This window comes from Pyrus communis, chromosome 17, assembly GCF_041283825.1.
Source record: "Pyrus communis isolate YQ-2024b chromosome 17, ASM4128382v1, whole genome shotgun sequence".
NCBI lineage: Eukaryota > Viridiplantae > Streptophyta > Magnoliopsida > Rosales > Rosaceae > Pyrus > Pyrus communis.
The window spans coordinates 27,037,219-27,051,219 of record NC_142581.1 but is presented as its reverse complement, the minus strand read 5'-3'; the positions used below and the strand labels follow the sequence as shown (position 1 = coordinate 27,051,219).

At 39.7% G+C, this 14,001-nt stretch overlaps 1 protein-coding gene across 1 annotated transcript; it reads right to left on the bottom strand.

Moving 5' to 3' along the window:
* Window positions 1-1,027: 1,027 nt before the first annotated feature.
* On the bottom strand, window positions 1,028-5,041 carry LOC137707999 (uncharacterized). Its single transcript, XM_068446959.2, has 3 exons — window positions 4,476-5,041; window positions 2,392-2,629; window positions 1,028-1,672 (listed from the first exon to the last, which is right to left on the bottom strand). Exons 1-3 carry the CDS (start codon window positions 4,767-4,769, stop codon window positions 1,521-1,523), a joined length of 684 nt encoding a protein of 227 aa, XP_068303060.2. The 5' UTR covers window positions 4,770-5,041; the 3' UTR covers window positions 1,028-1,520.
* Between the last annotated feature and the right edge of the window lie 8,960 nt (window positions 5,042-14,001).

The window sequence follows — 14,001 nt, the reverse complement described above, 5'->3', positions numbered from 1 at the left end:
AATAATAGGTACACTTCAAATCATCTTTGTTTTCTCAAGAAAATGTACGAGAATTCAAAGAGGAATTTGAAGGTCCATTGGCAGGAGGATTTGCATTTGGCTGAGACACCATGGCCACGACAAGTCCTCCTCCTTGGCTGCTGCCACTACAGCACTACTTTCACCCATAATGGTGGCTTGGCGTTGTGCTTCACGATGGACAATATAAAACACCAGGGTTGAGTTCGCGGGATATCACTTCGAATTTCATTGAATACATCGTCAAGGCCCGCCAGGAAAGCAGACACATGGTCCAATTGAATCTCCTCCTCCAAAGTCTTCAAATGTTTTGCACATTCCATCTTGATCAGCCTTTGTTGATCCAACTCTTGCCACACAGATTTGATGTCGCATACCAACTGGACGTCCCTCCTGTCAAAGTCTAAAGGACTTAACCTTCTACTCATAAATGTGGGATGCATCAGAGCCGTCACAGTGAGTTCGAGCAACCTCCTCCCACACTTCTTTGGCAGTTCGAAGGTGAATGAAAAAACCCATGAATCACCCATGAGAGTCGGCTTTACAGAGTTAATTAAACATCATTTACAATGGCATTCCCAGTCTCCAATGTCTCGAAATCAACACTTCCTTCACTAGGTTCCTTAACACTCCCCGTCAAAACCCCTTCTTACCATGTCCTGCATATGCATCTCTAATACCTTTGGTCAAAGAGGATAATTTGATCCACTCAATTTCATTGCACTAGGCACGGCGAAGCATCACTCTGGGTCACAACTGAATTCAATACATAACTATTTGTTGAACCAATGATCCCTTCTTTCAACTTTTTCCCCGAACTTAGCTCTGAAAAGTTCACCATCTTGACAAAGGAAAGCAGCAGCAGCAGTCAAGCACAGCCGGGCACTGGTACAGCAGATACAGCATGCACGGCACAGTTTGTACTTTGAAGCAGCAGCAGGATCACAGCCGTGCAGGTAATTAGGGTCAGGGTTAGAATCGCACAAGGCTCATATGCCAAGTAGAAACATACACCAAAAAATACTTACTTTTTATTAAACTTTGGTTACAGCATATATACATATACAATGCCTAATCTCACAAGGAAAGAAATATACAATCTTTTTCTTATCAAAACAAGGGAGTTCTAGAATCTTTACAGATCACCTCAAGCCAACATAAATGACCGCAGCTGCAGATTGCTATATACATGAACAGATCACAACTCCTCGAGGGAAGAGTGGTTGTGTTTAATATATATGGCATTATGCCTATGTTCTGGCAATTTAACATCTGCAACACATATATTATACAAAAGAGGCCGATATATAGTAGTTTTATATGGACAAGAAAATAGACAAACTTGGGAAAACCTATACAATACCCCGCCTACCTTGCCTTAACAATAATCCAACAAATATGCATCAAACTGTAGATAAGAAACGACATTGTCATATATCTCAACAAGGGTCTGGAAACCTGGCATATGCTTCAATCGGACACTTTATTTTTTTTATTATTCTTCAATCTACCTTATCGATTGCTGAATGATGGCGAGCATGCCTAGTATAAGAGTAAGCTGCAAGCGCTGAACCAGTCGCATCGAATGACTTCTTAGCAAGGCCCAGAGATTTCTTTGTTGCCAGCAACACGATCCAAAAGAATCCAATCCAACCTAATTAGGGGAACAAAGAAACATGATAAGAACCTTGACTCAATGGGAAGTGGAATAATAGACAATTCAAAATATAGATTGATCAGCCATCAATGAACTGTATTATACAGGCCATGAATTTGATACAAAGCCCAGAATTTCCGGTAACAAGTGCACATATATTCAAATAATGTAGCATATAGAAAATCAAGTGGCAAAAAGTTAATTGCGGTCAGTAGCTTGGTCTTTCTTAAGTACATAGACTAATTGTTTGTCTCTTGATCAAATGTTACTGTGGTGTATATTTAATCAGAGAGAGTAGCAACTTGATTGCAAGGTCATACAATTAACCATGGGGCATGCAAACACTTCAACAGAACCAATAGAAAGGCAACAACTAGGACCCCTAAATAATCACAAAGAACAGAGACAAAGACCCCTGAAACCTTACACACTATCTTTGCCTTAGGGTCAGTTAATTTTGAATGGAAATTTCTTTTCATAAACTTATTACTTACTTTCTCATCTATATGTATTAGTAGACCTGATAAGTATAATTGTTGCAAATTTAGAAAGCTACCACCACTATAGTGGTAAATGCCTTATACGACACTTTTAGATGATATAGGTTGTTCTTCGATATTGGGGTGGGGGGGGGGGGGGGTGGTTTGTTTGTTGGTAAGTATTAAAAACTAGAGAGAATTAGCAGAAGTAATGGTTAATTTTTAATCCCGTCCTACCTGTAGTTAACAGAACAGCTCCCATTGCAGTTATTGTTGTGGCAGAAATAACAAAAACAGCCACTGATAATGCTCCAATGTATATAGCTGTTACACAGGCAAAGAAAATGGCCAAGAATCCTCCGGCAGCTGCCAAAGACAGTAGGAGAGAAATAACAATGGCATTGAAAGTTGCTGCCACGAAGAAAAGCATGAAGACAAGCAATCCTGTCAAGGCAACAGCAGTAATTGTGCCAACCTGCATCAAAAGAATCAGTTGTTAACTCAAGTGTCTCCTCGAAATGATCTATAATAATATCAATCATCAATAGTCAAACTGTAAAATTAGACTTGTTCGAATCACAGCAATTGAAAATTGGAACAATAAGACAAAAAATTTGAGCAAAAGTGCATTTTCTTTGGTGATTAGTTATTATTCATGAAGACATATTAAACATAATGTCTTAGATCCATGATATAGAAAATTGCATGGAAAAGTAGGCTTAATTAAAAGAAAAATTATCCTTACTCAACATATACCAAACAACTAAGAAGCTAATAAAAGATGAATTTATCTGATGATGGAAACAGATTTATCATTCACAAGAATAGCTGGTCTGTAGCCTATAAAAAGTAAATACAAAAGAGGTAAAAAGGCAGATGCTGCCGGCACAATAATAGACGTTTGCTCTTTACAACGGTACTAAGACTAACACAACTAGTACAATTGAGCTATCATACAGTGAACTCTGTTGTCTATCGTGCCCCCTCAAACTTGGTGTGCGAAAGAAGAAATCTAGCAGAAGCCAAACAACCGGAAAATATCTCAGTACGTTGATCCTGACTGAGCACATATTGAAAAAGGGATATTCTTACAGGTAACTTTTTCCCCAAAAAAGTATTCACTCCTTCGAATTTCCTTGAATTTTTTAACTACAATACATTCTTCTACTTCTATTCTACTTTATGTTTCTTCTTATTCTTCTAAGTCTTCTTCCTCTATTCTACGTGCTGCCCTCGTGGAGCATTTATTTCCTCTCCTTTTTTCTTCAATCATCATCCTATGCAAATGAGATCCAAATCTGGCATCTCTAAGAAAACGGTTATGGTTTCTAATGCACTGTTCATCAATGCAATCATCACCTACTACTGAATCTACCTTTTCTGTGGTTTTTAAATCCCTGAATGGACAGCTGCAGTGGCAGAGGTTTACAGCGCTTCAACAAGAAGGAACTTGATATTTGGTTCCTCTTCCACCCGATAAGGAAACACAAGAAACGGAAGTATCCCTACTGATGTGCTCCCCCATCACCATAATATACATGGTCAATGCAATGGGACAATAAAGCAGCAGATAATCGAGACATAATACATTCATAGGCATTTGTACATATCACAGACCAATGGGGAGAAAGACACTAACAAGACCAACTCCTACCCCTATCCCTAATTCCCTCGTAAGCAAAACTCCATACAATGTGAACCCAATGTAGTGCAGAATGCCCAGCGGGACTCCAAATCCATGAGCTTTTTCTTGTGTCCCATTGATGAATTGACCTGACAAATTTTGATGCAGCTGAATTCCGCCACCATAGTTATGAAACATCATTTCCCCTGTTCCCTTCAACTAACTCAAACTAATTTAATTGACCAAAATCACGAAACCTTTGACAAAGAACGTAATTTGATTCAATCACCAAAATAAACATCAACATCCATAAAACATACCAAACACATTCCAACTAACATCCCATAACTGAAACAATGGATTTTCTAGTATGCACGGGACCATACTAAACACCAAGATCCATGGCCATTGAACCCGTTTGATGCACATCCAACCCTCCACTGGTTTAGTGCATACCATACACCGGAGCATAGTAAAACTTTCGCTGAAACAAAACAAATGTTATTTCGAGAGCTAAACAATCTGTTGTCTTTATAGCACAGTACAAACCCCAGATGCAAAATGTACAACCTTCATAAGCACGCAGAGCTCTGGAAACAAAAAAATCAAACTCTATCTTCTCCTAGATTGCAACGTACAACTAGATAAAGCGCAAGGTACAAGTAGTTCAAGAGCTAAGGTCACCGACAATACTCACAGAGATGACCAGAAGTGCACGGAGAGGACTCCCCCTCCGAGTCCACAGAAGAACGTTCCGCCCACTGTTTCTAGAAGCTTCGCGAAGCAGCGGAACGTTCTTGGCTAGGGAGGTTTTGATCCGGTGAAACAGCGGAGCAGCAGCGCCGGCACTGGTGGAGCCGGGGAAGAGGATCTCAATGATCAGACGGTGGAAAACGCTGTAGAGAGTCTCCTCCCGTTTGCTGTGGACCTCGCCGTCGTTGTCGATGACGGCCACGTGGACTCCGCCGTTGGTTCCGTACGGCTCCGCCATTGGGGGACTGAACGGACAGTTCACTGAGCAAGGAATGATGTAACTCTAATTTGGCGATTAGCGATTTTGGCAGTTGGAGGAATAATGCTGTTTGTGATGATAATAATGTTGCAGGTGGTTGACTTGATGGGTGGCCGCTGGAGGCGCTACGTGCGCGTCTCAAGGCCGAACGATCGGAAATTACCGGGAAGTTTTTGCTTTCTTTTTAAAAGGACAGTTCTGCCCTTACTCGTAAGGGATGAGCCGCTATACTAACCCGAGTAATTTTTGACGTGCTTAATGTGGTCTTTCAAATTAAATGGTAACGAACAGATTTCACACACTGTATCCAATAAGCCTAAGATTCAGCTATAAAGTCATTTCCAACCGAAGGGTCCAGAGAGTCAGAGGGCTAAAAATAGCCCGAAAATCGTCTCCAACCGAAGGCTAGGCCAGAGGACTCGTGGACCCCACGAAATCTGAACGGGTCAGAGGGCCAGAGGGCTGGCCATCTTCAGCCAGCCAGCCCACTTTGATTTTTTTTTTTTCTTTTCACTTGGCCATCCGGTTCCCTTTTTGTGTTTTTGTTATTTCAGCCCACTTTAGGGCCTTCAATTTTTGGTGTCAGCCCAATTTTTTGTTTTTTTCTTAACAGCCCACTTTTTTTTTTTTTTTTTTTTTTTTTTTTTTAAATTTCTAATTTTTCCCTACACCATTTCTCACATATTTTTTTTCACTATTTCATACTGTCTTACCTCATTTTATTTCAATTCTTCACATTTCATAATATAACCCTTTGGCCCTCAGTTGGAGATGGTTTTTTGTGACAGGGCTAAAACAAGTCATCTGACCCTTCGACCCTCGGTTGGAGATGGAGGCAAATATGGTCATGTACTGTTCATTAAAATATTAATATCTTGGAGGGTCAGAGAGTTAAAACGAGCCCTCTAACCAGCCTTCGCTTGGAGATGGCCTAAGTTCAAACTACCAGGCACAGTCAATACCAATCATAGTTAGTCAAATATGAAATTAGTATAATATGTGAAAAATACCGAGGTTTATTGTTAGGCAACTTTGCTAAAAATATACTTTGAAAATTTCGGCAATTTTTTAAAATTTTAATATTTATTTATTTTTACATTAAAATACGAATCGGGGATTTTATAGGTATTATGGAAATTGGGTCAAAACAATATGTATTAAATGTGAAAAGTTTGTATCTGTTATAGGCATAATTTACTGAACAATTATGAAGGTCATAGAGAGAGGGGTGCGGCAATAGTAGAGAGAAAACAGAGATGTGTAATTGTGGGTGTATTCTATTCCACTCCATTATGTCATTATTTATAGTAGTAGGGAAGGTTAATTCCTTACACTTTTAGGATTACAACTCATAATAAGTAATCAACTCCTAATAAGAATATGAGAGATATTCCAAGATATACTAGGATTTACACAATCACATTCCTAATCTAATAGGACTGCAACACTCCCCCTTGAGTGTGTAAATACTCAAGTAAATGGCGCATCAGGTCTTCAGTGATGAAACAAGTACAGTTAATGAAGTCGTTGACATAATGAGCGAATACGAGTCTCAAATCAACGGAAGAATGCATAAAAATTAAAACTCACAAAACCTTGCTTTGGTAAAACTCAAGGTGGGAGAAAAACCCATAGACTAAGGAGAAAAGTGAGAAGTTGCATTAAGTCAAAACTATACGTCTTTTGGACGCAAGTAGAAGAGCTCATAAGGGTATGATTAGCCCAAGATGGGTGCCTCGTTAAAACCTAGTTAGGTAGCAAAAATCCAGTGGGAAAAATGCTCCTAATCGTAGGGAAAAAGAGTCTATTAAGATCAAGTGAGTGTACTTCTGGATACTCCCCCTGAGTTTGACATAGCTTCCAAATAAGAACTACAAGCATTGCATATGATAGTGAGGCATAGCAATTCCTCGGACAAGCTTCTGAAGGTTGACTTCGGTAGTGACGTCTTGTAAAGGTCGGCAAGGTTGTCTGGGATCGGCTTGCATGACTTCAATCTCCTGGTGTTTTGCTGATGTAGATGTAAATGCAATATGTCTTGGAGTTGACTTCGTTGATGTATCATGGCTTGGTCGGGTTGATACATACGACATAATCTTCATGGATCGTCGTTAGGACTCAACAATGGATGAAAACACAACAAGTACTTCGAATATGCTCAACAAGAACTCCTAACCATACCTCACTTGTGGCGTAGTGAAGTGAGGTGAGTCTTGGAATGATTTGAAGATTTCGCAACTAAGGTCATATCATGGACCTCCAAGATATTGTGATATCCTTAACGGTAAAGATATAACCATTTGGGAATTTTTCCTTGTGCAGGTTTGATAAGTAACATGCGTGGTTTGATAAGTAACATGCGTCAGCATAACAAACAAGGCAAGCATCATTTCGAGGATTAGGAGGGTTAGATCCGCTCGAGATGCGATGGGATTTGCCCTTGTAGTACCTTTAGGGTACGTCTTTAATACCAATTCAGTGGATGTGTGTAGACGTGGTGCTGCATCTTTACCAAGATCAACAGCGAATGAGATGTCCTGTCTAAATACAATGAGCTAAGTACAGCGAAGCGCAAAGTTGAACTTAGATATGGAATTTCAAATTCCATAACATCTTCAAGGGTCTCATTTGCATATAACATATGGACGATCAAGGGTATACTCAAATGTGACACCTTCAGGGGGTAGTTTGACTGGTAGACCAAAATACCATCAGAACAATGTTTCAACTTCAGGTCAAGTCATAAACGAGTTTTCCTAAGATCCTTCATCTCAAATTCCATCTTCAGGTGCAAGGCAGTTTTCTCAAGCTCTTCCAGAGTCTTAGTGAGATTTGTGTCAACGATATAAATTGTAACTTTAGCAATTCGGAATAAGACTTCATACTTTAACACACAAGGGCATAATTCATATCCTTGACTAATCAAATAATCACTTAGACAGGTATACCACATCTATCGAATTGTACGTGAAAACTTCAAACAAGTTAAGAGGGTGTTCCGTGGTTTTGGAACTATTTGAACTAGTCCATGTAATTCTTCGGGAACTTACATGTAAATCTCCATATCTATATCCCCATGAAGAAACACTAACCATATTTCATAATGCTACTATCAATCACATGATGTTTTGAGAGAAACCTTGCACCGTAAGGCATGCATCATATCGCAATATTTCATTCATCTCCTAACGCTTCTTTTCCCTCTTGTAACACAATAGGATTACCTTGCGCAGTGTAGAAATGACAGGTCCAAACACACTTTGGTAAGGAATTTGACATGGATTGTAAATTCGGTTGTCCAATCAGTTCTATGTTGTCACTTAATCAATGGAACACGGTTTGATATCGTTGCTTTTCATTTATATCGGTAACTACCATATAAATGAAAACATCATCGATGGTAATCTCATTTCAATTCCATTTAGCTCATCCAAACTAGTATACTGGATCAAGAACTTCAAGTCTCGGGAGTAATCCAGATTAATCTCATGAGATGGAAATGATTTGAGACAACGATCAAGTATGGATTCATTGTTGTGTCGTGTCTTCCTCTTCTAAGTAAGTGAATCCTACGAACTGAGTGATTTGTCATGCTTTAGGCCAAGACAGATTGATTGGCTATCCGCCGGTGTACCGGATCGTCCAACAAGGGCGTCTAAACCGTCTGATAGGGGCGACACACCCTCCAGGGATGTTGACTAGATATCTGTTAAATATGACTATCCTTGCAGGTATATTTGCAGCTGGTATACGATCTCGTCCCTTTAGCTAGATCAAAGGAATGCGTCTGAAGCAACATTCTGAAAGCTAGAATTCATCGCATTTGCTTATCACACTTATGAGGTATGGGGATTGAGATGAGACATAGTGGGCAACGTCCACGTAAATTTGCGTCATTCTCCAGGAGCATTGGCATTTCTATCTCCTCTTAACGAAGGGAAGACTATCTCATTAAAGTGACAACCTGCAAATGAGCGGTAAAGAGATTGCGTGCAAGGGTTCTAAGAGAGCGAAGGTGAAGGAGAATCATAATCGACAAAGATTCACATCTTTCTTTAAGGACCCATATTGGTACGTTGCGGTGACGTAACTTGGCACATGGAATGCACACCCAAATGCGTAAATACGAAAATCGTCAGGTTCGTACCTAGTAACCAACTATAATGTCATATAGGTTGAGTGGCAATGACCCTCAAGGCGAACCAACATAGTTGTGTACAAGATTGCATAACTCTAGGCAGAAACCGAAAACTTGGTACATTTACCAAAATCCGGGTGATCATTTAAATTGCGCTTTATGATCATTAGGCGAGGCTATTTAGGGTGAACATAGGAATTCGATGTTTAATTATAAACCCAAAATACATGCAATACTTTATCGAAAATCGTCGATATAAACTCTTCGGCATTATCCAGTCTCCCGAACCTTAAGGGTTAAGTAGGGTGGTGAAACTTTAATCGGCCAAGGGGTTTAACAGCAATGTGTGTGGACAAACATGTGACCAGTTTGTTGATTCATTAACCAAAATCATAAATATTTATATGGTCCGCATTTTGGTTGGATTAGTCTATATATATTCCCTTGAATCCACTGTGAAAAATGGTGATTTTGTATCTTTGCGAAGGATGATTTAGAAGATCAATTTCTCTAATGAGTAGGCTTAGCAAAGTGTGCTTGTGGGTATAAGATCCTTACTTCGGGCAAAGAGATGTGCCGTAGCATCATTGTTTGACCTAAGTGTCCCAAAAGGTCGTTCCAAAGCAAGTAAACTGCTCAATCACCAGGCTCCAGGCCGGCCACATGTGGTGTGTTCCCAGTTGGGAGACAACCCATTGGCCCTAAATCAAAGATGCATGCTTATTTTTGGAGGTGGTGCAAAGATATTTCACTCTTATTTCTTCAGTGGTTTCATTCATGATCATTGTCATCTCGAATATCCTTAAAAACTCAACCACAGGGAGAATTTAAGGTCCCTTAAATGATAATTCAGTACCATTCATACAACGAGGAGCATGCCAATGCTCTTAATCAGGTTGGAATAGATCCGAAGTCGTTATTAGAGATGTGATTTAGGTGTAAAATTGGTGTGGGTAGTATCACATTCATTCAGACAACTAACTTTCCCACATTCCTACCTAATCACGTGTTTATTTGAATTGGGTCACATGTATTAAGAAACATGATTCAATTAACTCATATTCGAGGACAATATCAATAAGATTATCCATAAGTAAAACAAACACCAAACGTGAATCCAATAACATAGAAAAATGTTCACAAAGTAAATGATTTACTAAGGAGATTCGGCCAACAAGACCATCCATGTCAAAATTCTGCTTTTTCCAACGATGTTTGGTGAAGTAAAATTAATCTCACATATTGACTACTAGAATGGTACTCTTTAACAACATTGGTAAAGGCACAAACATGTGCATAACCAATGATATATTCCATCAAGATGGAAGTATATTTTGTAGGGTTAAGGTTTAGGAATACTATCCCTTATTCTTGAAGTTTTAGGTCTTAGGTGCCAAGGATCACGCTTCGGGTATGATGCCACACCTTGGCAAGCCCTGATTCTACCATATGTTTGTGGTAGTAATCAGATTCGAGAATTTGGTAAACTTCAGCTTTCTACACTACTGCTTCAAGGGCGAGTTAGAAACATGGAAGGATGAGAAAAGTATTCTCCAGTCAAAACTTGATCGGATTTATAAACTTCAGAATTGTACTCATTCATGGACATAATCATGGTGTGCTTCAGGCAATGTCTTTCATGATTAAACAGTCCGCAGAAGCGAGCCAAAGAGCCATGGAATCTTCGTTCAAGAGGTACTTCCGTTTGTAATGCTTTGGGCATAAGTCTTCAAATGAAGATCATGATGAAGGCTTATTCAGCTATTCCTTGCCATTGTTGGCTTCAATGGTGTCTCAGCTTCTTGATAGTCAAGTGGAGATTCACGTCTTGTACCCCACATAAAATGGTTTCTATTAGAAATGTCCAAATAAGGGAAATCGAACTTGTGATGGTTCGACAGTCCACTGAATTTGAGGAACAAGATTGTGATTGGTGTTATGGGAATGAATCGTCTATTAACATCAAAGTTAGAACATTTGAGTTCTAAGACATGGTTTTCATGAAAAACGTTAGGTTTTCATGTGTGTATTGTTTTATGAAAACTTTGGGTTTCAAAGGCACTAAATTTGAAACTACATGTTCAGTTTAGTTTATGAACGTTTAGTTCATAAAAGAAAGGTTCCTACAAGAACACAGAATGCAATATACAACTAAGTGTAGTGGATTTGAGTTTCTTTGGGAACTCAAGTATGAGAGCTATGTTACTACAAAAGTATGTCAACGGTTCAAAGTATAAATATAAATTATTTAATCGTTAATGTCCAAAAGTGATCTTCAGGTCAATAATTTTGGATTCATTATCAGATTAATGGATTGCTGGTCACTTTTAATTAATTCAATAAATCGGGCCATATAGAGTCGATTGTAACAACAAAATAATATTAACATACGAGTTAAAATTATTTAGAATGCTAAAATAATAGCATTTGGGTCAAAAAATATTGCCCCAAAAATAAATGGGCTCGGGTTGGGTGCCTTAAGTAAAAGGCAGGGCCCTAAAGGGCCTAGGGAATGGGCTGTATGCCACGAGGATGTGGGAGAAACCCTAGCCACAACTGGGTTTCAATGTTGGGCCTAGGAGAGGGCATGGGGCAAGGCCCAACGAAAGCTGGCCTTGAGTGCGTGTGGGAAAGCAAGCCCAGCAAAGGCTGGCTTGCGGGTTTGGATCAGACGGGGCCTAGTCAAGGCTGAGGCCAGGTCCATTGGGTTGTGGCACAAACCTAGTAACTAGGAAGGTTGCGGCGTGCAGCCGAGGAAGGGAACCAACCAACATGGTTGGTTTAATGGCTGCTGGCCAAGGTGACCATAAAGCCCAACAAGCTAGCAGTCGGGCCAAGACAGCGAGATTAGGCTCAGGGCTTCAGGCCCTGTCAAGGTTGATTCCAGGCCGAGGCCTGGTTGCTGCATTCACAGTGATGGTGCGGTGGATGTGCCGCACCATGTCCAATTCCTTTTTTTTTTTTTTTCAAAATCCCCTAGGGTTTAGGAACCCTAAATTGCTTCTAATTTAATTTTATACATTGACTCACATATTCCACATAACAATTTAATTGTGCGATGCACAAAACAAATATATATATATATATATATATATATATTAACAAATATATGAACATATACAATATATATATATATATATATATATATATATATCATAAGGAAAATATAAACATAGAGGGGTTCATGCATCATGGGGAATATTTTCATGCTTCGTGTACGTTTCAAATATCTTTCTTTATTTTAAGCGTACCTGATTGGCAGAAAACAATAAGAGCAGTTCTAGCGTGGGAACCCTCCCCCCAGGCAATACACTATGCTATCCACCCAGTGAACAGTGAATACCCTTAATGAACAGTAACTGCCTTTTGCATATTCACCGTTGCACTTCAATAGCCCTGGCAATAGGTAATAAAATATTAGTATTTTTTTATTTATAATTAATATTATATTATTTAATTTGTATAAATTAATATTATATTATTAATTTATCTTTTCTTTTGGTAAGCAAAAAGTAACCAAAATTACAACAAATCAAAAGCTTCAGAGTCCTGGTTCCCCATAAATGCAGAGGGAAAGAAAGAGGATGACAACAAACCCATTTATTAAACCCCTCCTTGATTCGATCTCTCCCACTCCGATTCCTTGTGGGTTTTTTCCTACTTCCCTCATAACCCCGCTGATCGATCTGCTCCCGGAGAAGAATTAGCCATCGTCACCGCCATGTTTCTGTTCAATTGGTTCTACAGCATCCTCACCTCCCTCGGGCCAAGATTATGTTTCTGGGCCTCGACAATGCCTGCAAGACAACCCTCCTCCACATGCTGAAGGACGATGTTTGAATCTCTTCTCTCCCTCCTCGAATCGAACAGTACTCGAAAGAGTTCGAGAAATGCAGAAGAGATGATGGCAGACGTCAGCTTTACGTCACGTGGCCTTCGGGCTCTCAGGCTGGCAACTCTTGCCCGGCCTCTCCCTCGGGCCTGCTCGGGCTCGCTTGCTAGCACACACTGGGCTTCATTACTCGGGCTCTTTGGCCCTGTTCCTGCGCTTGTCCCTCGGGCTGGAGCACACAGTGGAAGTGCTCAAAAAGCCCTTGAATTTTGTAGAAAATCCTTCTCAGAAAGCCGGAATTGCATCTCGAGTGCGTTGTATCATGTTCAACAAAGAAAAATTAAATTGAATCAATAGCATGTAGATTAATTCAATAAAATAATAAATCAATCATAGAAAGAATGATTAAAATGTAATACTCATGTGATTGAAGATCAAACTCTCTTTAGCGCAGCATAAAAAACGTGCTGATAGCGTGTTGTAGGCATAATTTACTGAACAATTATGAAGGCCATAGAGAGAGAGGTGCGGCAATAATACAGAGAAAAGAAAGATGTGTAATTGTCAGTGTGTTCTATTCCACCCCATTATGCCATTATTTATTGTAATAGGGAAGGTTAATTCCTTACGCTTTTAGGATTACAACTCTTAATAGGTAATCAACTCCTAATAGGATATGAGAGATATTTCAAGATATATTGGGATTTACACAATTACATTCCTAATCTAATAGGACTGCAACAGTATCTACATTAATCATAATACATGCAATTTAAAAGTTAATTAAGAAATGTACAAAAAATAGGAGTATGTTAAAAACGTACGTATGTATGTATTTGATACATATATTATAAGTGAATTTTGACACACCCCGATCGAAATCAAGGCGTGCTCGCCGTCACATTAAATTGTCACATCCCGGCCCGGGTCCCCACCACATCCCGGGCCCGCTCCACCATCGTAGCACGATATTGTCCGCTTTGGGCCCCGACCACACCCTCACGGTTTTGTTTTTGGGAACTCACACGAGAACTTCCCGATGGTTCACCCATCCTGTGAATGCTCTCGCGCGCTACTCGCTTAACTTCGGAGTTCCGATGGAACCCGAAATCAGTGAGCTCCTAAAAGGCCTCGTGCTAGGTAAAGATGAGAATATACATATAAGGATCACTCCCCTGGGCGATGTGGGATGTCACACTTGAACTAGGAATGTTTACTTTTAAAGGTGGAAAACTTGAACT

Bases quoted from the DNA above. Each gene is read 5' to 3' on its own strand.
- LOC137707999 (XM_068446959.2), bottom strand. From the start codon at position 4,769: ATGGCGGAGCCGTACGGAACCAACGGCGGAGTCCACGTGGCCGTCATC. The intron at 2,630-4,475 runs GTGAGTATTGTC...CTTTTGATGCAG, and splicing joins GTGCACTTCTGGTCATCTCT to GTTGGCACAATTACTGCTGT. The intron at 1,673-2,391 runs GTAGGACGGGAT...TCCCCTAATTAG, and splicing joins AGCTGTTCTGTTAACTACAG to GTTGGATTGGATTCTTTTGG.